The sequence below is a fragment of the Rhamphochromis longiceps genome, linkage group LG7, assembly GCF_057381845.1.
Source record: "Rhamphochromis longiceps isolate RC_006_pf linkage group LG7, R_longiceps_female_GT1.1, whole genome shotgun sequence".
Taxonomy (NCBI): Eukaryota; Metazoa; Chordata; class Actinopteri; order Cichliformes; family Cichlidae; genus Rhamphochromis; species Rhamphochromis longiceps.
This window is the reverse complement of record NC_140563.1, coordinates 41352065-41375982: the sequence shown is the minus strand read 5'-3', so window position 1 is coordinate 41375982 and position 23918 is coordinate 41352065. Positions and strand designations below refer to the sequence as shown.

Below are 23918 nucleotides of genomic sequence, written 5' to 3'. Positions count from 1 at the left end.
TCTTATCTCTTGCTTACCACTGCATTCTTTATATTTTGGTTGATTGACCATCACTGACCATTCGCAGGAAACAGCACTGGTGTATTTTTAGCCAAAAAGTCACATTGGGTAAAGTTCCAGCTTACCTCTGTCTCTTTCTCTGTATCTGCTGCATTAGATAACCATAGATGCTATAAAAGATGGATGTAGTCACTGCGATGTCACCCACTTGTTTTCGACTTTCAGAGTTGAAGTCTTTATGCTAACATTTGGTGTAGGAAGTCATATTTGGCGTACACGTCAGCTTATTACTGTTTAGTAGCAGAGTAATAGCAGTCTAACAAAACAGCACAAGCTTATTGGCTTGGCTGCGTAACTCAGTGAGCCCTTATATTTGTCAAATGATCCATTAAAATGATCCAAAGGGCATAGAGTAACATAGATACAGTGAAGAGGTCCAGTTCATTAACTCCAGTTAGAAAATGTGAGGCACACCACAGCATCAAGGTGGATGAGTTATTAAAGCCTACCTCTTTACCCTCTTTTGAGTTGTTGTGAAAGAAGGGAACTCAAATCAGTTTGTACCAGCCTGTAAACATGCTTTTTAATCTTCTAAATGTATGCATTTCAACATAGGAAACTATGAAGGTGTCGCCTTCATTTTTCTGTTGCTTATGATGTTACTTGGCAACAGATCTGGGGTAAACAGCATTTTTCTACTTATGTACTTTGAATATGAAATAGCTAGTGTAAAGAACTAAACGTATACATGGTTATACCTATAATGTATATCAATACCTAAAGCATCATAAAGAATGTACTGAAGGTGGTCATTGTCACTAGATGTTGTTGTTTTATGTGGTTACTACTTGATCCAAGAATCTTGTGTAAAAGAGCTGGTACTTTCTGATAAAATATAGTTATATATTAATCACGTAGGGAAATGCCTTGACTTTTTCCAGTTTCTATTTAATATTAATACCATGACTTTGGGCTTTCTGGAAATATCGAGTACTGATCTGACACCAGTGTTAAATTAATTATATAGAATCCTTATTGTGAGATTGAAAATCCCTTTTAATGTATAACATTAGTGTAGACTTCTAACATGTATGATCATCTACTCTAAAGTCACTGACTCTGTTTTTAAAGTGCATTTTCCTTAAACAGTTTAGAGACGGTGTCCCTGTTGTGTAGTTTGCACTGATTCCAAATTACACATCATGCACTAACAATACAGTCCAGTCTTCTCCTCTTAATGCCAGAACAGTTCGTCTCGGGTATGTCCCCAGCTAATAATTTGATCAGCTAATGGTGAAAAAGAGCAGATCCTTGGTCCATTCAGTCCACCTCTCTGCATTCCTGCCACAGCTAGCAGCAGAGCTAACATAGCACAGAAGAAGCGAATAGCTGAGGGACCGTATTTTGGACGTATTTCACGCTTCTGCTTGTATGCTCGCAAAAGTTTTTAACATTGGTCAAAGTGACCTGATAAAGTGAGCCCTTCTCATCCTCGTCATGTTTGGTCAGTAATCTTATTTAAGAACATGGAAGGACGTGGGTTTTTGTGTAACTCTTAGTGGTGAGCCTTTATTATGCCAGGCACGATTATTTCTCTTCACCTGTTTACTGTCAGCTCCTTGTCTGTGAGTGAGGAATACATATTCCTAATTTCACCGATCTCCTATTGATACTGAGTATCAGCAGATAACCACAGCCAAGGTATTGGAACCGGAAAAAGCTGGATGATATTGGATCATGTCTAAATTCTGTAAGACAGCATCAGTACTGGTAATAGTATTTACGTAACCTTCACCAGTTGTGAGATGTCTCTTGCCCACCAGAGTCATTTGTTTTGGCTTCATATTTGCGGTGCTGTGCAGCTGCATTTCGCACATACCCCTGTAGCAAAGAAGCATTTTTTTACTCAGTGAGTCACAGTGCTCATTTGCAGCTGGTAAAATATCATGGACATGAGCAAAACTCTTCCAGTATGTATGGCAACTATTCCTATTCAGCAGGTCGACTAATCTCTTGCTGAAATCAGATTTTTTTTTCTGCTGTTTTCCTTATTTGCTGTTTTTTTTTAGGGTTTTTTTCTCCTTATAATGAAGAGAATTGGGGTGGGGTGATAACTCTTGACGTTCTGGACCCTTTTGAAGCCTCATAACCCAAGTTATCAAATATCGTGCTGTGCTGATTACAGTGACTCAGCTGCTAATGATGAATATGTGATTCCAGCAGCCAACCTTCCATCTATCTTGTTTCTTTGGCTCATCAAGCTCAGGGTCACGGTGAGACTTGAGGCTTTCCCGCTGTCATCAGGCAAGATGGAGGATACACCCTGGAAATGTTGACAGTATAATTTCAGCTCCATGCGAGAGTCTTTGCCGCATACAGTTATTATATGTGGTGACACTAGGTTTTTTTGCTCTTTTGAAGCTTTGAAGCTTCTCACAGTTTTACTAAAAGATGGGTAAATAATAATAATCGAGTTTACAATTTGTTGTGTTACTGCATGCGCAATATTAGCTTTTCAACAGAAGGAGAAGCCGACAAGGGAGGTGTTTCAGTCTTGTCTGCTCTCTTGATCACCATTTGTGTGTAACTCAGAAACTGTTGCAAACATATAAGTAAATGGTGTTGCAGTTGTTATTTCTCTTGGTTTGCTTTTGCTGTTGTGTGTTCTGGGTGTTTTCTTCGTAATGTAATGGGAATAGTGTTTTTTTTTTAAGATGTTAATTGTATAAGAAAGGGCAGTAATGTTTTATATAGCACAGCCTTGAGTGTGGGTTTTCATTCCTCCTCTTCACTGAGTTGGAGTATTTCTACATACATAGCAACAGAAGTAATGTAGGTAAACATGGACTGCTCTACTTCAGTAGAAAAAAAGTGTTTACTTATATTTTCCTTTCCACAGAGTATGTGCAATTTCTATGTTTTGTGCATGTTTTTGGGGAAGTGTCAACATGCTAAAACAAACACAGTGTTGTGTCAGTATATGGTAAATGGGTTGAATGTGTTTTTATGAACTTTAGCCACAACCCTGTTATGGCTCTGTTTGCTCAGTTACTAGTGAAACCAATCCTTTCCAGTTGCAGTCTGTTGGTCTCTATTCTGATGTTGTTTTCTTTTAATTAGTTTTCCTTTCTTCTGTGGGGGAAAAATCATTAAAATATTGTGATATTTTGTCAAAAGACAAAAGGGGGATTTTTACATGTGACCTTTTGAGAGATAACAGCAGCGCAGGTTATTTTAACAGAGCAGCGTGTGTTGACTTGTCAGAACATAACGATATAGTTTCTTTATCTCCACTGTGCTGCAGGAGCCCAAACACTAAACACAACCGATTAAAAAGTACCTTAGATAAAGTGGATTAGCTCGGCAACATAAATATAATATGACAAAATTAAATAGTCCAGACAGTCAAGATAACACAAAAGATGGGGTCAGTGAGTAGAAATTTAATTATAATACGATAAGAAGCTTGATAAGTAAACATGTAAAGAGCTGATTGAGGACTTGGAAATAAAAAATTAAATACACCTCTAGGACCAAATAGTCAAGATTGTTACACAGGTCAAACAAGCCTCTGTATAGCTTGACATCAATAGTGATTCCAGAGTGTCATACAGCACCAACAGTGCATCAAGCAAGGAAGCAACCGTCTAATTGTGAAGCCAGATTAGTTTCTATAGATAGCATCGGTAATGGTAAGTAGGGACTTTTGCTTAACTAGATAGTTGTGCCGGTTAGTTGGTGTTTGTGAAATCATTAGATGTTTTCCTTTCATCAAAGTCATCAGTTTTTTTGTATCTGTCTGCAAAGCTCCTGAATAAAATTGACATTTTTACAACCTCTTCTAGAACTAGTGAAAGATTAGGATTGAGAGAAGTCCAGCTGGCCACTGTGATTTTATTTTCTTCTGTTTTATCCTTTTGCTGTGTATTTTATTATGAGGGTTTTTTTTGTTTTTCAGTTGAATTGGGGTGTGGTGCTAGCTGGTAATGTTTTGGACCTGTGTGAAGCCTCATGAATAAAGTTAGCAAGGAAGTTGTTATACTGAATACTAGGAGTCTCTCAAGTGTTGCAGTAAACAATAGTGTAAGCCAATCCAGCTAACAGCTTTTTCTCATCCATCTGTTTTCTTTTGCTTATTCAATTTAGGATTGCAGTGAAACTGGAGCCTATCCAAGCTATATTACATTTCTAAGCCATTGTGGAAAGCCTTGGCAGGACCTAGAGCAGGGATGGACAACATTTTGAGCCACAGTAGACAGAACAAAGACAAGAACTTTCTGTTAGAAAATGATACATTGGTCAGGCAAAGTTCAACAGCTCCACTGTCCTGGCCTGCAGCTGTGCTTTGAAGATGCTCTGAAATGTGGAGTGCAGGTTCAAGTGTCACTACTCCAATCTCACCAAGACTGCAAAGACTACCATCTCATAGTGTGGTTTCTTGCTGAATTTAATGTGTAGCTGAGCCTCCTTTGTGTGATTTTTTATTTTTTTGGCAGGAAGTGGTTTAGTTTAACTTTCAGTACATTCAAGTCATGGTCAAAATTCTTAATGAATGGGAATTACTCTGTTATAAAGCTGTGAATGGTAACCACTAACGTTTTATGCTCTGTGTCTATAAACCGCCCCTCATTCTGAGTTGTGTTGACTTAACAGGGTCAGCTGAGGTCTCCATTGCTGTAGCCTGCTTCTGTGGTCCTGTCTGCACATAACTAATTACTTTTATGGTGTCAGAACTGTGTTAAGTTACTGCTGGAAGTCGTATCCTTTCCTGCTGTTGTTTTCCTCAAGTGAACTGGCACAATTGCAGCTTTTTCTTAATGTTTCAGCCATCAATCTGCTTTTCAGTTTTGTAGGGTTTTCTTTCTCACTTAAAATGTAACTTTGATGTATTTGCTGTGATAATGTCACTAGTCACTTATTAAAAAATATTACAATATATTTCATTCTGCAGCTGTTTAGCCAGAACATGTTTTCCTGTAGCTTCCAGTATTTTGTCAGTAAGTTTTGATACTATTTTTATTAAGATTGTTATTTAATAGTGTTGATTCTGCGTGGAGTAATTTTGTGCCTGCACACCTTTTTTGTAAGTCTATTTCCAATTTGTGTATAGTATTTAAAGCAGTGTAATTATATCTAGTCTACTTATGCTATAGCTGTTATACAGTAACTACTAATCCACTTCCAAAACAGCACATGCTAATTCTGTAATTTCTCTGCCAGTCCTTGTATAGATTACCCCCCCTCCACCACTGTAGTACTAATTCTTCAACTTTTATCAGCTTCTACTAAGTCGAGATCTATGTAACATCTATGTAAAGAAAATACACAAAAATTAGAGTTTTGAAGTTGTTAAAGAGCAATGCAGACAAATAAAACAGTTTAGATAAAGGAGGAATTCATTTTAAAGCTGGATTTTACTGGCTCTGTCCAGTAGAATGAAACAATCTATTCTGAGATGTGTTTGAGTGAACCTGGAGAAGTTGGGACCAAAAACAAAAAAAAAATCCCAAACAGTCTGTTTTGTTTAATAAAATATAGAAATATATATAAGCATTAGTTAGTTTCAATAAAATAAGTTGCCAGAACAAGAACAATGATAGAATGGAGAAAGGGTTAGGCTTAGGTGTTACAGTAAAGGTTAGCTTTAGGTTAGAAGACCAAGGAAGGATGAGATAAGTGGTTTAGACAAGAGAATAAACTACTTAAAGACATTTACAATTAGATGAAACCGAAAGAAGGATTGCAGCGTAAGAGGAGGCTGCAGTAAAAGCAAAACTTAAAGAGCAGCTCAGATCACGAGGACCACCCCTGGAGAGCAACTGGGTGGATATCCACAGTTCACAGTGGAAAGAATATTTTAGTTTGCAGAAAAGTTGCTCAGACAGGACAACAGTCTGTACAGAAGGATCTGCAGATAGGAATGTCCACTGGAAATTTGCACGGTAGCCTCTGGCAGGCTTCCAGCCCAGATAGACTTTAGTCACACACAACTTTTTCTGTGGTCAGCTGGCACTGCAGCCAACAGTCTGAAACTCAGAACCATAACCTTGAAATGTACAACAGACATTCAGCTTATTTTAAGATCGACTGCTGATGGTTATTTTAATTGTACAAAAAGCACCTTTAATCCTGACTTTTAATGAAGTCCAGCAGTCCAGGCTGAATGAAGAGCTGGCGTTGTAACCAGAAGTGAAACCAAAAAGTCATAAAAAGTAAAATGTGTGAGAGCTGATAGCTCTGACCTCAACTTATACCAAGGCCCTGATAAGACGGAGCAAGGAACTGGTAAAACTCTGTGTGTGTGTGTCTGCTGCATGATAAACGTTTTGGGTGTGTAAACAGGGCTGTTTTTCTCTCTCTTCTTGTACAACATGTAGAATAGTCCCCAGCTATCGAACAATTATAATAACATCAATAGAGACCTGAAACAATTGGAAGAATATTATTACTGCAGCATTTAGTGAGCTGCTCTGCCTGGAACTGTAAAAACAAAATGTGCAAGTCTCTCTTTTGTCATCAACTTTATACCTACAGCTCCCATTGTTTTAATTAGCTTGACTTTATTATTGTTTTATTCTGCTTAAACTATTACCGGCTATTACTGTCGTTTAAAGTAAGACTTACATCGAGCCCCTGCTATGGTGAAGCATGTGCTGAAGGGCAGTGGCCAGAATACGAGTACCACTAGTAAACAACGCTTGTTCAGTTGTTTGATAAATTGAATCTGTATCATTAATTGGAGTAATCGGTTTAATCCAGAGCCGCTTACACCCCTGCTGGCACAATACTTTGACCCAGTAATAAAATAGGAAGTACCCATTAACTGAATTTAGGTCACCAAAGATTTAAACGTTAAACAACAATTTCAAAAACATTTTGAAAGCATGGCTACTCAAGTATTGTGAAAACACGCAATTCTCTTGTCTGCTGAGGTTTGTGCAGCAAATGAGCACTTAGTACTTGTACTCAATGTATTGGAAGCAGCTCTAAAGACCTCTGTAACCAGGCAGATATCCATGGCCAGACAGGGGTCAGCGCCTATCTGAAACAGGAAGGCTTATCTCAGTCAGTAATAATGCCTACCTACTGACGGTTGTCCAGAAATATTATCATAGTTTTATTTGTATTGCACTATTTTTCAAACACACGGCTAAACAATGGATCATAGTTTGGATAAAAAAGTTAAAAGAAATGATAATAAGCTTTGCCAAAAGGGAAAGCTCAACTATAAAAATGTTTTCAGAAGTCATTTAAAAGTTACCGCTGACTCAGCTGATTTAATAGGACCGACTTATTTAAGTTACATGACGGCGTTTCACCTCATCAGTGTCTTTCCCACGACGTTGGGAAAGACATTTAATTAATTTTCATGAAATCCATTTTTGTTATCTCTCCGCAGCACTTGTGCAGTTTTTTTATGTGTTGTTTGTTTTAATATTGTTGCACTTCCTCTTTGTTTTTATAAGTCAGTAATAACACCTTTGTTTGACACTGTTTTGTTGCTGCTGGCATTAAGTTGAGGGCGTAGAGTTTTTATTCTTTTGTTGGGATGACTGTAATTTCCAAGGAGAGAGGTTGAACGTTTAAGTCAAGAAGCTACACTTACCACTGTGCACTTCAATAGAGGTCATTCTTCACTTATGAGCTTCAGCTGATGCTGTTTACCCCAGCACACATTGAAAATGCGAACTGATCAGAGTAGTCCTAAATGTGTATTCTAATGTTCCAGAGGAACAAGGCTCTCCAGAGGAAAATGCTAAACAGACACACACATGTTGCTATAAAACAAGAATAAGTCTTTCTACTGAATTCATCAGTGGAGTGCTTTCATGGCGTAATGGTTTATTATTCTCCTGCCATCTGGAAAAAGGTACCGAAGCATTCGGGCACGCACATCCAGACTGTGCAACAGCTTTTTTCCACAAGCCATCCGTCTCCTCAGCAAAAAGGGACTGACTGATAAACACGCACACACACACATACACTAACATTATCACTCAGCTTAACTCAAATACCTCAAAACATTGAGACTGGACTGACTAACCAACACAAAGCGCAAACATCGCACACACCAACCTGTAAATGCTCTTTTTGCACAATATTATTACTAGATATATTATATATTATTATTTTTTTTGCACTAACTTGTCTTGTAGCACCTTGGTTCCTGGAGGAACGTTGTTTCGCCTCACTGTGTATTTTTAAACTGTATATGGTTGAAGTGACAATAAAGTTGAACTTGAACTTGAACTTGATTGTGACCCCCCTGAGCCCGGGCTCAGTGGGTCACAAGCTTATATCTGCATCCTCAGTACAACCTGGATGTAGTAAATTGGAGGGCTGTTTGGGAAATGGCATCTGGCTTAAAGGTCTGTCCCAAACCAAACATACAGATCCAGCCCTTTGGGAAATAAGGGAGCAGCTGAAACTACCTAGCACTGAATTGGTCTGCAGTCTATCTAATGTTCTGGTATTACAAATATACACAAATCAGAGACTTCTGAGTGAGTCATTCCAAATACCTGTGGCTTCCATGTACCAGTGTAGTACACAACAATTAAAGTGCAGCTCTATTCACATTTAACTCTAGGTTTCTAGTTTGTGCACAGAAAGAAGAGCTCTTCTTAAATCAAGAACTCTGCAAGCAAAGGGCGTTTTAGCTGAGCTACACCACACAATGCTGACTACAGATATTACTGGTATATGGATACATTTTCAAATAAAGCACAGTGAGACAGTCTTGTTTTTATTAAGATCGTTCAGGTTGTTGTATTACATAAGCCGCTTCATTCATATAGTGTTTTTATTGCACATTTTTGCATCTCTCCTCTCTAAAAAGTTTTGTGCAACCGTGTCGCCACTAACTCAGAAGCTCACTTGCAACTAAAGTTCTTATCTATATACAGTACAGGTGCCGGAAGTGCTCAGTGTTGTCAAGTTAACAGAGGTCAGGATATTATTACAGACAATGACACTGCAAAGTTCTAGTTTTCACTGCTTGTAACTGTTACTGATGAAATGCAAAAACAAAACAATTCTAATATGCAGAACTCCCCCCCCCCTCCAAAAACCCCCCTCAAATCCTTAGCTTCTATCCAATGCAACATGTACTGAATGGTCAGTTGTAAAGTAGTATTTATTAGCAATTGCTGCAAAGCATAGGTTGAATACCCCCCCCCCCCCCCCCCCCCGCCCCCACAAAAAAAAATAAATAAAAAAATATCCTTCTCTGCAGCAGTGCCTCCTTTCACTCTAAGTCGTTCCTTTCTCATTTTATCTCTTCTTTTTCACCTGACAGGTGCATGTCTTTTTTTAAGCGGCACATGGCTTGTATTCTGCTGACAAACATGGACCCGCCCACCACGGAAAATCAGAACGGCCTCCCGCCAAATCTAGACTTGGCCACTGGACCGAAGCAAGACAGTAAGGCCACCTGTCTGAGCGTCTACCAGTACTGCGAGAAGGAGGGAGGAGAGGGCGGGGCAAGTTATTCAGAAAGTGTCCTCACGTTTCCACCTGGAGAGTACGTAGCAGAGGAACTCTGCATCTCTGCAGCGAAAGCGTGTGGTGAGTCACAACTGTGTTTCAGTTCACGTGTTTACCCACACATGCAGTGTATAGTTTCATTTACACATCTGACATTTTTTGGTTGAGCTATTTTCTAACCTCAGCTTAACAAAAAACATTTGTATAAAGAAAACAACAGCTGTTAACTGTGCATTACAAATAATGCATACATTCACGCTGGAATCCTCTTAAAAGGTGACTGGTTTCTTTATAACACATTTCTTTCTGTAAGAAGCCACTTGAACTCTAAATAGGTCACAGTACAGTTAAGGATTTTTTTAATTAAGCGTTTATATCAATGAAATCTAAAGGTTCTTCTGTATCCACATATTCTGGCAGTGAAAGACCCACTCTTAACCAACAAGACATTTTTGGATTACAAATTTCACTTAGAAATGTCCCATAAAAACAGCACTGCTTTCACATTCATGGTTTGCAGCAGTTCCCCTAATGCACAACTCTTTCAATGAAAATAAAAGGCTCCTTTTCGTTCAGCTAAACTTGGTGAAGCATTAAATCAGCAGGCACAGCTTTTAGTTTTACATTGTGCAACATTCCTGCTATTTAAAGCACATTTGCAGAAGATAGCAAAATATATCGTTTCACTGAATTCATTATACCTGAATAATTGATGTTATTTACATTATTTCAGGATGAATAGGCTGATGCATTGTACAGCACCTGAGTTGATGTTGGATATTCGTATTAGCAACCACTGTTTTGTTTTTCTTATCCATTTTAGGGTGTTTTAAGGCAGTTGAATAAGTTAGCTGTGTTGGCGTTTTTGGGGAAAACAAACTTGATGCACTCTTTGAATATGATTTGTTCTTGGTTAAAATTGCTCTAAATTGGAATTACTTCTGCTTTGAGATGAATACTCTTTGCCCTGCCAGAACAATGTGAGCCCGTAATCTGGTTTGTTAACCTTTTTTGGACTGTTGTTTCAGTGCATTTGTTTTAGACATTAAATACCATACCTTTTTCTTAATCTTTCATTTATTCTTTGTAAATGCAAGAAAACCCCCCCAAGAAACACCAACACAAAAACTGCCAGACAAAAAAAAACAAGACTGCATTTTGAACAGAATTTCCTAGGGAGGGGAACTTCATGCAGTAACTTTAACTCCATTCTGACAAGAAATTATTTGACTCTAAATTAAAGATGTCTACATTCCCAAACTACTCACAGATGATTGTGCATAATTATGGTAGACTAGTGATAATGGTTACTTGAACGGTCACAAAAAACAGCTTTTTAAAAATAAAACCTAGGCCCTAATTATGCAGGCCTCAAGATTGGTGAGTGACCTCCTGGCAGCCATCGGTCACTAAGAAAAAAAAATACACTCCCCAATGTTAACGACACATGAATAAAAATGTGAATTTCAGCTGTTTGGCAGATGTTGCAGATCACTAAGACACTGGGTTACTAAGGGCTAACTGACCAGTTTAATCCTCGTAAAGGTCGTAAAGGAGCATTCAAGCTCTGCAAGGTTTAGATGCACATTTTCTTAAACTGTCTTTTAAAGTAAGACCAGAATTAGATTGCTTAGGCCAGTTTTTAGTCGTGAAAACAGAACTAAGATAGTAAGGCCACTTTGTCATCGCCTCTTTCTAGAAAACTCAGATCAGGAAGTTGTCTCGCTGTGTGTCTGTTTTCCCCTATGTGCACCCTTCCTTCTGGAACGGTTGAATGAAGTCTTTTTACCATGAGCTGTTTTTATATTTCCCCATTTTTCAAAGTCTTTGTTTCATTTTTCATTTCCACCTCTTTGTCAATTCTTAAACTTGTACTTTACCTTCTGACTGTCTCTTAGACTGTTTCTTTTGTTGGTTAATTGCAGTTGAATTTAGCTGAATAAGTTGAGTAGTTTGTTACTAGGATATTATTTATTAGAGAATCATTAATATTCATTTAAATGGCTAGGGCAGGACAACTTGCTACCAGACTGAAGTTAATTATGGCCTCCTTCTTTGCAGTCATCCCTAGTACAATTTCTTCCTTTTAGTCCTCATGTAGAAATAAGTTAAAAAGTAAGACACAAGGATGTTCTGCTTGATTGTTCAGTTTCTAAAAAAAAGCATACAAAGTTATTAAATCTAACATGCGGTACAAATCTCTTAAAATGTAGAACTACAGTATTTTAGTCTTCAGTGTATCTTGAACTTTTTATACTGTTTTGATTGTAATACATATCACACGGTAGGAGTTGTCTGTACATTAACCTTGTTAGCACTTTGACTTTACTTCCCTTGTTGTGGTTGAGCCCATTTCCTCCTCGGCAGCGCTTCTGTCCTCACTCTGTTGCTTCACATGTGTGAGGGCTTCCGCATGCGTGATGACATTTTATGCCCTTTAAGTTCAGTTCGAACACTGATAAAACACCAGTTGTTTTCTTCATGGCACTTTTTATGCCTCAGCATTGTAGACCGCCGTGGCCTGACCCAGTCCAATAAAGTTCATCACCCATGCCAAGGAGCTCAGTCAGGAACCCGCTATCTCAGGAGCATTCAAGGGAAAGTTTTTCAGATTTGGCAAAAACATTCATTTAAACTTAACTGGTTTTCCTAGTTCAAGTTTGGTCTAGGCCACTGTTCTGGTGTCCGGTGTGTTCTTGTAAACATGGCAGAGTACATCATCACCACGAAAAGCTGGAGAGGATTTCTTTACATGGGGCCCAGACATGAACAGGATTCAAGGATGAACTACAGGGAGTGCAGAATTATTAGGCAAATGAGTATTTTGTCCACATCATCCTCTTCATGCATGTTGTCTTACTCCAAGCTGTATAGGCTCGAAAGCCTACTACCAATTAAGCATATTAGGTGATGTGCATCTCTGTAATGAGAAGGGGTGTGGTCTAATGACATCAACACCCTATATCAGGTGTGCATAATTATTAGGCAACGTCCTTTCCTTTGGCAAAATGGGTCAAAAGAAGGACTTGACAGGCTCAGAAAAGTCAAAAATAGTGAGATATCTTGCAGAGGGATGCAGCAGTCTCAAAATTGCAAAGCTTCTGAAGCGTGATCATCGAACAATCAAGCGTTTCATTCAAAATAGTCAACGGGGTCGCAAGAAGCGTGTGGAAAAACTAAGGCGCAAAATAACTGCCCATGAACTGAGAAAAGTCAAGCGTGCAGCTGCCAAGATGCCACTTGCCACCAGTTTGGCCATATTTCAGAGCTGCAACATCACTGGAGTGCCCAAAAGCACAAGGTGTGCAATACTCAGAGACATGGCCATGGTAAGAAAGGCTGAAAGACGACCACCACTGAACAAGACACACAAGCTGAAACGTCAAGACTGGGCCAAGAAATATCTCAAGACTGGTTTTTCTAAGGTTTTATGGACTGATGAAATGAGAGTGAGTCTTGATGGATGGGCCCGTGGCTGGATTGGTAAAGGGCAGAGAGCTCCAGTCCGACTCAGACGCCAGCAAGGTGGAGGTGGAGTACTGGTTTGGGCTGGTATCATCAAAGATGAGCTTGTGGGGCCTTTTCGGGTTGAGGATGGAGTCAAGCTCAACTCCCAGTCCTACTGCCAGTTTCTGGAAGACACCTTCTTCAAGCAGTGGTACAGGAAGAAGTCTGCATCCTTCAAGAAAAACATGATTTTCATGCAGGACAATGCTCCATCACACGCGTCCAAGTACTCCACAGCGTGGCTGGCAAGAAAGGGTATAAAAGAAGAAAAACTAATGACATGGCCACCTTGTTCACCTGATCTGAACCCCATTGAGAACCTGTGGTCCATCATCAAATGTGAGATTTACAAGGAGGGAAAACAGTACACCTCTCTGAACAGTGTCTGGGAGGCTGTGGTTGCTGCTGCACGCAATGTTGATGGTGAACAGATCCAAACACTGACAGAATCCATGGATGGCAGGCTTTTGAGTGTCCTTGCAAAGAAAGGTGGCTATATTGGTCGCTGATTTGTTTTTGTTTTGTTTTTGAATGTCAGAAATGTATATTTGTGAATGTGGAGATGTTATATTGGTTTCACTGGTAAAAATAAATAATTGAAATGGGTATATATTTGTTTTTTGTTAAGTTGCCTAATAATTATGCACAGTAATAGTCACCTGCACACGCAGATATCCCCCTAAAATAGCTAAAACTAAAAACTACTTCCAAAAACATTCAGCTTTGATATTAATGAGTTTTTTGGGTTCATTGAGAACATGGTTGTTGTTCAATAATAAAATTATTCCTCAAAAATACAACTTGCCTAATAATTCTGCACTCCCTGCAGTTGGATGTGACAAAATACAGTATTGTACCAAATACAGTATTATTCTCTTAATATTTTGCTTCCATTGTGCCAGATTTGTTCTAATTTGTATTGACGTTTTGAGCAATACCTTGCCAAGCTTTCTGAAGGTCTTTCTGAGGTTTTCTTTGGACACTGGTGTCTTTCAGAGGAAGGTTTTCTTTTTCTTTTCTTTTTTTTTAAAAGACACTTAACACTGACCTGTGAATCATTCAAGCATAAAAAAAGCACCGAAGGAATGAACAAGTATTTGATCTACACATAGCAGGCAACTTACCAACAAAACAGAGCCTGCACTTCAACATCATCGAAGCAGTATAAGATCGTCTTGACAGAGATTTGGACAATAGGCAACCAACATCCAAAGAAAAGCTTTAGATTTCCTTGAAGAGGCCAGGAGAAATATTCTTGACGAATGCTTATAAACATTAAAAGAAAGTCTAAGAGTCATAGTAGTCATACTAAATACTGACCTTATTCGAGCTTTTTAGAATTTTACAAACTATATACTCTATTTCCATGTATATATATATATACACATGTTTCAACAAATTAATTTCACCATTTCCTACAAAAATATAAATACATGACGGGTTATCAAGCATTTTACGTAATACTGTACAAATGCTTATTACTACGGATGTATATGAAGTCGTCCATCCATTGTTAGCCTATATACATCATCATCATTATCATCAGACTTCTAGCACACAGGGACTTTCGATGTGGGGGGAAGCATATCGACCAGCGGTAACTGAAGATACACTACACGAGAATATTTGGTTGTTGTTGAGCATGTTAATGCAGTTGTTTGCAGGCTGCAGTGATGCCACAAAGCATCCTGCATGTGCGAAAAAAATTCTAAATATCAGCAGTTTGTTTAGTGAAATTGTTTTTTATATTTACGAACTGGTTATTGATGTGTGCAATTAAGTGTTTACTGAAGTGACCTTTAAATAGGGGATGATGTTAGACACTGTAGGATGAAGTGATTGGAAGATAGCTGCTAACGGAGTAAAACTAACAGCACCTTAAACATTTAAATGACTTAATTAATTTAAAACAATATGTATATTTATTCTTTTTCCAGGGATTGGTCCAGTGTACTGCAGCTTGTTTGGCCTAATGAGGGAAAGTGACCGAACATGGTTCGCCCCAAATCATGTCTTTAAAGTGGACCACTCATCCTGTGAGAAACTGCACTTCAGAATCAGGTAGACAGTTATACTTTTTAGTTTTTTTTTCTGATTTCCTTAATCTGTTTCAGATTTTTCAAACTTTTTTTTCTTCTCTTTTTCTCTTTTCTCTTCTTTTCCATGATCACCCCTCTTGTCCAGATACTATTTTCCTGGCTGGTACAACAGCAGCAATTTATCATACGCACATCGCTATGGTTTCTCTAAAGGGATGGAAAGCCCTGTGATGGATGACTGTGTCATGGCATACCAGTTTTTTCAGGTTAGTCTTAACGCTTTATACCTCATAAAGAACAGTAAGACGTCATTTTGTTTTTGTAGCGCCATAGAGTCTGCAGAGTCTGTTTAATGCCTTCACCCTTTCTTTATCGTCTGCGCATGTGGTTTCTTTCTCTTTTTTTTAGCACTGTTGGGTGGGAGATAAAATGTGCTTGTTTCTCTGTCTCTCTGACTGGCTGCCAGTCTGTCTGTCATGTCAGCCCATTCTTTGGTACAAATTAAGAAAACAGGAAGTGGGGTAGTGAGAGTGCTCAAGAAGCACAAAATGGGGAACAGGTCCAGGTTCTTTTTGTTTATGTGTATGCATGCACACAAATGTTTTTGTGTGCATGTTTTTAAAATAGCTTCTGACTTTTTTTTTTTATCTTGTCATGTTTGTGCTAACCTCACTTGAAGACACTGTCTGTTGAGTTTTGTTTTCATCACCATTGCCACATTGACACCCCGAGCTGTGTGGCAAAACAGACGGGTTTGTTTTGGTGGACTTCTGCAAGAGTTCAGCCACGTAGTAGTTTGCTGATGAAATAATGGATAAAAAGAGTTGTGCATTAAAGTTGTGCATTTTCTGTCAATGCACAACTTTAATGCAGGCTTATGGAGGCTGCCCCTCCATAATCCTGCTTATGGAGGGGCAGCCTCTTCTTTATATTAACATTAAAATAGCCGTTCTCCTTAAAAGATGCCGTATTTTTCGGACCATAAAGCGCACCGGATTATAAGGCACACTGTCGATGAACAGGTCTGTTGTCATACAAAAGGCGCATTTAGCGAAACAAAACAGTCAAAAGTCAAACTTTACTCGACTCATCCTTCTTGCTTCCTCCACTTCCGTAACATTTATTCAGTAATGTTGAATTCACTTGCAGCTCCTCTATTCCCAGGTTGTTGCAGTATATTAATGACTAACCTCGTATTGCGGATGGATTATCTCAGCTGTTCTCCTGACTCAAGTTTGGTCCCTTTAGACCCTTTCCTGCCATATGATTGCATTTGTCCCTAACCATTGGGAACCCTCACCTGTCTTCATTTATTTTTTATGTATGTTTATATATATTTATGTACGTTTTAATTCTTTTAGAAATCTCTCAGTCAGAACATGGTATATCATGTTTAGGTGGAAACTAGCGAGCTAACTTCCTGGACCCATATTACTCTGCGAGGCTCCTGACTACGGTAGCCATAATGCTACCATCAAGTGGTGTGGCATTGTAGCTTACCGAAGTCGTACTAAAACGATTTTTGAGCGCTGTGTACCACTTAAAATCGGTTCGAGGTCAGTAAGCACAACCAGAATTCATATATAAGGCGCACCGGATTATAAGGTGCACTGCCGATTTTTGAGAAAATTAAAGGATTTTAAGTGCGCCTTATAGTGCGGAAAATACGGTACTTTCTGTTTACCCTGCTGCTCCTAATCTGATTAATTTTTAGCTTTAGTCATATTTACTTTTTTCTTTGTGTATTATTCATCAGTTTCCTTTTGTTCATTTTCTTTTGCCAGTGGCGTAGTGACTTTCTGAATGGCTGGGTTGATATTCCAGTTAGCCATGAAGCGCAGGAGGAGTGCCTGGGCATGGCTGTGCTGGACATGATGAGGCTCGCCAAAGAGAGCGGGCAATCAGCAGTGGACATCTACAATGACAAAAGGTAGCTTGCCGTCTGTTTCTTATTTTCCAATCTGCTCAAAAAAAAAAAATTAGGAAACAAAATCTTAGCAGTCTTTTATAGTTTTACTTACCTAATACCTATTAAGACTTCCTGGATTGTTTTTTTTAGGGCCTGAGGACACGAAGTGTGAATGCCCTGTTGTATCTGCTCCATTTATCATTATTATTATTATTATTTCATGTCTTTGATCACCTTTTTCAGATCTTTCATGAAATTTGGCACATTTTGCAATATTTGACTGGTCACAGTGTTACCTAGTGGGAACAGGAAATGTCATGTTTTACTGCTTCAAGGCAGTTGACCCCAGAAACCCCAGGAAGCCCTGAAGGAGTTGGTTTTAGGCTCAACTGAAAAAAGAGTTTTCATCAAAGGGCGTGACCCTGGTGGCATAGGGAATTTCGATGTTTTGTCATGAAGGATGAAATTGCTCTAACTCAAAGACATCTAAACTAATCTTCTGCAAAAAAAATTCCTAAACATTTAAACTTGGATCCTGTAGATCTGGCAATGTGTGAAGGAAAAGCCTTTCCTTGAGTGTTGCAGATAATGATATAATCAAGCTGTGTTAAGAAATAGAATCATAAAAAAGGAAATGGAAATGAAAATGGGAAAATGTCCTGTAAAATGAAAAAATACTATCCACTGGAGTGGAGTGGATTTTTTTCCAAGTTGCTTAAGGTTTTAGACATTGTGGGGCTTTAGGGGTTAACTTGCCTCTGCAACATTGCATGGAAGCTGGCAACAGTGTCCTTGGATTGGCAAACTACGGTGGTGCTTTTTAGGCTGTGCTCCACCTAAAGGTTTATCACACCCCGTACCTGGCCAGAACCAGCCCGCCAGAGCCAACCTGAGGAAGGGCATCAAACAGGCCAAGGAGGCCTACAAGAGGTGGATAGAAGTAAGGAAGGATAGAGGGCTTCCTCACAGGCAACAACCTCTGCCAGGTATAGAGAGGCATCCAAGCCCTCACGAACTTTAAAGGCCAGAGCCCCCCAACCCCCGACAGCAGCTTCAAAGTTGCAGAGGAGTTCAACACCTTCTTTGCCTGGTTTGATTCTTGTGGTGCTGCGTTCCCGGTCCTTACTGTACGCCCGGTAAACACATGACTGTACACCAACCCAAACAACCAACGTCATGGTCAAGTATGAACCACCATAGTCGGTCTCATCTCTGATGGAGATGAGACAGCGTACAGGGTTGAGGTAGAGAACTTGTCCTGCTGGTGCTCAGAAACCTGAAGCTGAACGTCCTCAAACAAAAGAACTCAAAATAGACTTCAGGAGGCACAGACAGGTCCACTCCACTCTTATTATAAACAGAGAACAGGTGAAATCTGTCTCCACCTACAGGCTTCTGGGCACCCACATCTCAACTGATCTCACCTGGACTCACACACTGGTAAAGAAGGCCTAACAGCAGCTGCACTTCCTCCGTGTCCTGAGGAATAATAACCATGACCGAAAGCTGCTGCTGGCCTTTTACAGCTCCTCATAGGAGATTGTGCTCTCCTATTGTCTGGGTGTTTGGCATGCAGGGGCCACAACTGATTTTAATTAACACGGGCCCCAAAAAAGTGTTGGTTGCCCTCTGCCACCTTCGTCCTAGTCATGGGACACAGGACTGGGCCATCATCATCTTAAGGATAATCAAGGATTGTTGGTAGTTCGCTCAACTCAATTGGTGGACTTAGAGAAGGCATTCGAAGGTGTTCCTTGTGGTATCCTATCCAGATTTCTTAACAAGTATGGGTTGTTGGGTCTGTTGCTGTATGCTGTTCACTGTTACTGTAGTGAGAGCTTGCTTAACATTGCTGGCAATAATTCAGACTAATTCCCTGGTGGTATTGAACTGCCAGGGCTGCTTTTTATCACTAATTGTGCCCATAATCATAAACAGCCAAAGAGAATGTGAGGTAAGGTTCAGTGATCTGGTGAGCTGCTTAGGTCATTAGACTAGAATGTGCAACAGGAAAAAAGACCTTGGTTACACCCAGAACTTCCTGGAAAGGTTATATATCTAATCAAATCAAATCAAATCAAATCACTTTTATTGTCACATCACATGTGCAGGCACACTGGCACAGCACATGCGAGTGAAATTCTTGTGTGCGAGCCCCACAAGCAACAGAGATGTGCAAACACAACAACACAAACGAGCAAAATACAAGAATGGCCAACCTGAAACTAATAAATATATGTACAATATATAATAGTGTATGCATTTCTGGATGTGTATACTAAATATTTTCCTACGTGTGTGTGTGTGTGTGGTGTGTGTGTGTATGCACATTTTTACAAATTAAATAGTTAAAAAAAAATTAAAAAAAACAAATAAATAATAATAATAATAATAATAATAATAATAATAATAATAATAATAAAATATATAAAATATACAGAGTTGAATATGTGCAAAACAAGTGGCATTTATATACAGTGTGGAGTGCATAATGTTAAAGTTCCAGTAGTGAAGCTGAGGTGTCTATGACGTGTTCAGCAGTCTGATGGCCTGATGGAAAAAGCTGTCTCTCAGTCTGCTGGTACGGGACCGGATGCTGCAGAACCTCCTTCCTGATGGAAGCAGTCTGAACAGTTTATGGCTGGGGTGACTGGAGTCCTTGATGATCCTCCCCGCTTTCCTCAGGCACCGCTTCCTGTAGATGTCTTGGAGGGAGGGAAGCTCACCTCCAATTATCCGTTCAGAGCACCGCACTACTCGCTGGAGAGCTTTGCGGTTGTAGGCGGTGCTGTTGCCATACCAGGTGGTGATGCATCCAGTGAGGATGCTCTCAATGGCACAGTGATAGAAGGTCCTGAGGATGCGGGGGCTCATGCCGAATCTTTTCAGTCTCCTGAGAAAGAAGAGGCGCTGCTGCGCCTTCTTCACTGTTTTGTTTGTGTGTACTGACCACGTAAGATCCTCAGCCAGATGTACTCCAAGGAACCGGAAGCTGCTCACTCTCTCCACAGCAGCGCCGTTGATGGTGATGGGGGTGTGTACTTCTCTGCACCTCCGGAAGTCCACTATCAACTCCTTTGTCTTTGCGACGTTGAGGGTGAGATGGTTGTCTTGACACCAGTGGGTCAGGGCGCTGACCTCCTCCCTGTAAGCTGTCTCATCACCGTTGGTGATAAGACCCACCACTGTAGTGTCGTCCGCAAACTTCACAATGATGTTGGAGTTGTTAGTGGCCGTGCAGTCGTAGGTGTAGAGTGAGTACAGGAGAGGGCTCAGTACACACCCCTGTGGAGCACCAGTGTTCAGTGTGATGGGGGATGAGGTGATGCTGCCCAGTCTGACCACCTGGCGTCTGTCAGACAGGAAGCTAAGGATCCAGCTGCAGAGGGAGCTGCTCAGTCCTAGATCCTGCAGTTTCCTGTCCAGCTTCGAGGGAACGATGGTATTGAATGCTGAGCTGTAATCTACAAACAGCATCCTCACATACGTGTCTCTCTTCTCCAGGTGTGACAGGGCAGTGTGTAGTGTCAGGGCTATGGCATCATCAGTGGACCTGTTGTGGCGGTATGCAAACTGTAGAGGGTCCAGTGAGTCGGGTAGTGCAGAGCAGATGAAGTCCCTGACCAGCTTCTCGAAGCATTTGCTTACGATGGGGGTCAGGGCTACAGGTCGCCAGTCGTTCAATGAGGAGATGGTGGAGGATTTGGGTACAGGGACGATGGTGGCCATTTTGAAGCAGGCTGGGACTACAGACAGAGAGAGGGAAAGGTTGAAGATGTGTGTGAACACTCCAGCCAGCTGAGCCGCGCATGACCTGAGGACGCGGCCGGGAATCCCGTCCGGACCAGTAGCTTTGCGTGCGTTCACCTTCCTGAAGCACCTCCGCACATCCTCCTCAGACACAGTGTGCGCACTGACGTCATCCGCGGTGCGCACACTGTCCGGTCTCATGGTGTTCGCTGTGTCGAATCTAGCGTAGAATACGTTTAGATCCTCACACAGGGAGGCCGTGGTCTGCGGTGTGCTGGTTTTCCCTCTAAAGTCTGTGATCGTGTTTAGTCCCTGCCACATACTCCGAGGGTTGTCAAACTGTTGTTCCACCCTGTCCCTGTACTCACGTTTGGCTGCTTTGATCGTCTTCCGGAGTTGGTAATGTGCGTGTTTGTAGTCCGATGTGTTCGTGGAGGCAAAGGCGGTGTTCCGTGCCACCAGTGCCGCGCGAACATCTCCGTTAATCCAGGGTTTTTGATTTGGGAAGGATTTGACTGTTCTGGATGGGACGACATCTTCCACGCATTTCCTGATAAATCCACAGACTGAGTCTGTGTATTCATCAATGTCTCTGGCGGCCACGTGAAACATTTCCCAGTCCGCGTGATCAAAACAGTCCCGCAGCGCAGACTCCGATTGGTCCGTCCAACAGTGCACCGCCCTCCGGGTTGGAGCTTCCTGTTTCAGCTTCTGCCTGTAGGCGGGCAGGAGCAGGATGGAGCAGTGATCTGATTGGCCGAATGGGGCGCGGGGGAGGGCTTTGTACGCATCCCGGAAAGAGGTGTAACAGTGGTCGAGTAGCCGGTTTCCACGTGTGTTGAAAAGGATGTGTTGATGGAGTTTTGGTGAGACTTTCTTCAGGTCTCCCTTATTAAAGTCTCCGGCTGTGATAAACGCTGCCTCTGGGTGTGCGGTTTCCTCGCTGCTGATCGCGCTGTACAGTTCCCTGAGTGCACGGTCAGTGTCGGCTTGTGGGGGAATGTAAACAGCCGTAATAATCACTGCTGTAAATTCCCTCGGTAGCCAGAATGGCCGGCACTTAATCATCAGGTACTCCAGGTCCGGTGAGCAGAAGGATTTGACCGGGTGCACGTTCGCATAATCACACCAGCTGTTGTTGATCATGAAACACACACCACCGCCTCTGCTTTTCCCAGTAAGATCCTGTGACCTGTCCGCGCGGTGCACAGAGAACCCCGGCAGTTGTATTGCGGAGTCCGGTACTTTGTCCGATAGCCAGGTTTCTGTGAGGCATATCACGCAGCAGTCCCGCATCTCTCGCTGGAATGAGATCCGTGCCCGAAGCTCGCACAGCTTGTTCTCCAGAGACTGCATATTAGCCAGTAATAAACTGGGTAACGGTGGTCTGTAAGTGCGCCGTCTCAGTCGAACCAGAACGCCAGATCTTCTCCCTCTGCGTCGGCGTTTGCGGCCTCCAGGGCCAGAGAACAAAGGCGTCTCAGGTGAGATGAATGGGGGGTCTGCAAACGGAGCGTCCGTGTTGCAAAACTTGAACTCCGGAAAGTTATTAGAAAGACCGTCTTTTATGTCCAGTAAGGTTTGTCGGTCGTACACAAGGAGACAAGTGCTGCTCGTGAAAAAATAAAGGAAAAGTAAAATTAAACACAGAAGAAAGCCGTTGCTTGGGGGAGCTCGCGACGAGGCTGCCATACTCGGCGCCATCTTGAATTATTATCTAGGCTAGCGTTCCACTAGAAGACCTGGAATAGGTGGTTGGGGAGACTGATCAACGCATGCTTAGACCTGTGGCCTTGCAACCCTTGTGGAAAACTGTAAAATAGGGCTGGATATCGTCACTGATTTCTAGAATCGATTCTGATTCACAAGGTCCTGAAACGATTCGATCCACAATTCGATTCAATTCGATTTAAATCTGGGAAATTTTGCCTCAGACAGTCAGAAATATTATAATTCAGATCAGTACATTTACATATTTTTGTATCTATAAAAAGGAAGCTGACACTCGCAAGACTTTATCAAAGGTGTGAGCATCACAGCAGATGCTTCTGTGTCAAAGTAGCTGAAGATAAAACACAGAAAAACGTGAAGGTGATTTTCCTGGCCTGGGATTTTATAAAAATATTCTGCAGTACATCAAAAACGAAAGAAAACCATTAATCAACTTATGAACATTACCTCTGAAGTTACAGCGGTTTTATTAGAGACACGGCTAAGCGTTTTGCATTTTGCATAATTTTAAAAGTTCAAATTTGTTCAGAAGCCTATTGAACGGCAGAAATTAGGTTTTCTTTTCGGAAGTAAGTAAAAGGAAAAAAATTGCGGCCGGCAGCGCTGTAAACAACGGTAGACTTGTGTGAATAATGCAGAAAACAGATTTTTAGACGAGAAACTGTTCTTGAAGTACAGAGAGAGAGAGAGAGAGAGAGAGAGACAGCTGTGCATGAAGTGTGATTTTATCGTGCTGGATATGCATGTGCGTGCATATGCTGCCAACTATTTGACCTAAATAATTAGAAATGCTAGTTCCTGTGCTGGTGTGCATGTGGTATAGTTTATGAATAACAATATCATCAAAGTAGTGTGACAGACACAGTGTTCATGCAGTTAAATAAAATACCTGTATGTGAAATAAAGTTTCAGTTGAAAATATTTCATCTGTACTAGGCTTGATCACAGGGTGTATATATATATATATATATATATATATATATATATATATATATATATATATATATATATATATATATATATATATATATATATATATATTTCTGCCTAACTAATCATTAGGATGAATTATTTGTAAAGATTTTAGACAGATCCTCCTGAATGACCTCTCTGTTCTTTTAGCTACAAGTCCTTCCTCCCAGTGTCCATGCGAAGCCGCATCCAGGAATATAACATTTTGACTCGGAAGAGAATCCGCTATCGCTTCAGGAAGTTCATCCAGCAGTTCAGTGAGTGCAAGGCCACTGTGTGTAACCTCAAGCTCAAATACTTAATGAGCCTTGAGATGCTGTTGCCCTCTCTCTACTCCGAGCACTTCCAAGTCACAGACACCTCCTCAAATGAGGTTACCATCATTGTCATGGGAAATAAGGGCATCCAGTGGTCTAAAGGGAAAGAGGAGGACAGAGCAGAGGAGGTGAGAACAAATATATTACAAGTGTGTTGTTGTCATGGGTGTGTCCTATCATTGGTGCTTGTGTGCATTGATTTTAAAA

General features: G+C 40.8%; 1 protein-coding gene across 1 annotated transcript in view; it reads left to right on the top strand.

The window, feature by feature from the left end:
* The window catches only part of jak2a (Janus kinase 2a), a 43268-nt gene that overhangs the window by 3856 nt on the left and 15494 nt on the right, over positions 1–23918 (top strand). Inside the window, exons 2-6 of the mRNA XM_085413668.1 lie at positions 9299–9567; positions 14931–15054; positions 15178–15298; positions 16817–16962; positions 23545–23839. Coding sequence (XP_085269794.1) covers positions 9303–9567; positions 14931–15054; positions 15178–15298; positions 16817–16962; positions 23545–23839 — 951 coding nt within the window. The 5' untranslated portion in view covers positions 9299–9302. The remainder of the gene's footprint in view (positions 1–9298; positions 9568–14930; positions 15055–15177; positions 15299–16816; positions 16963–23544; positions 23840–23918) is intronic.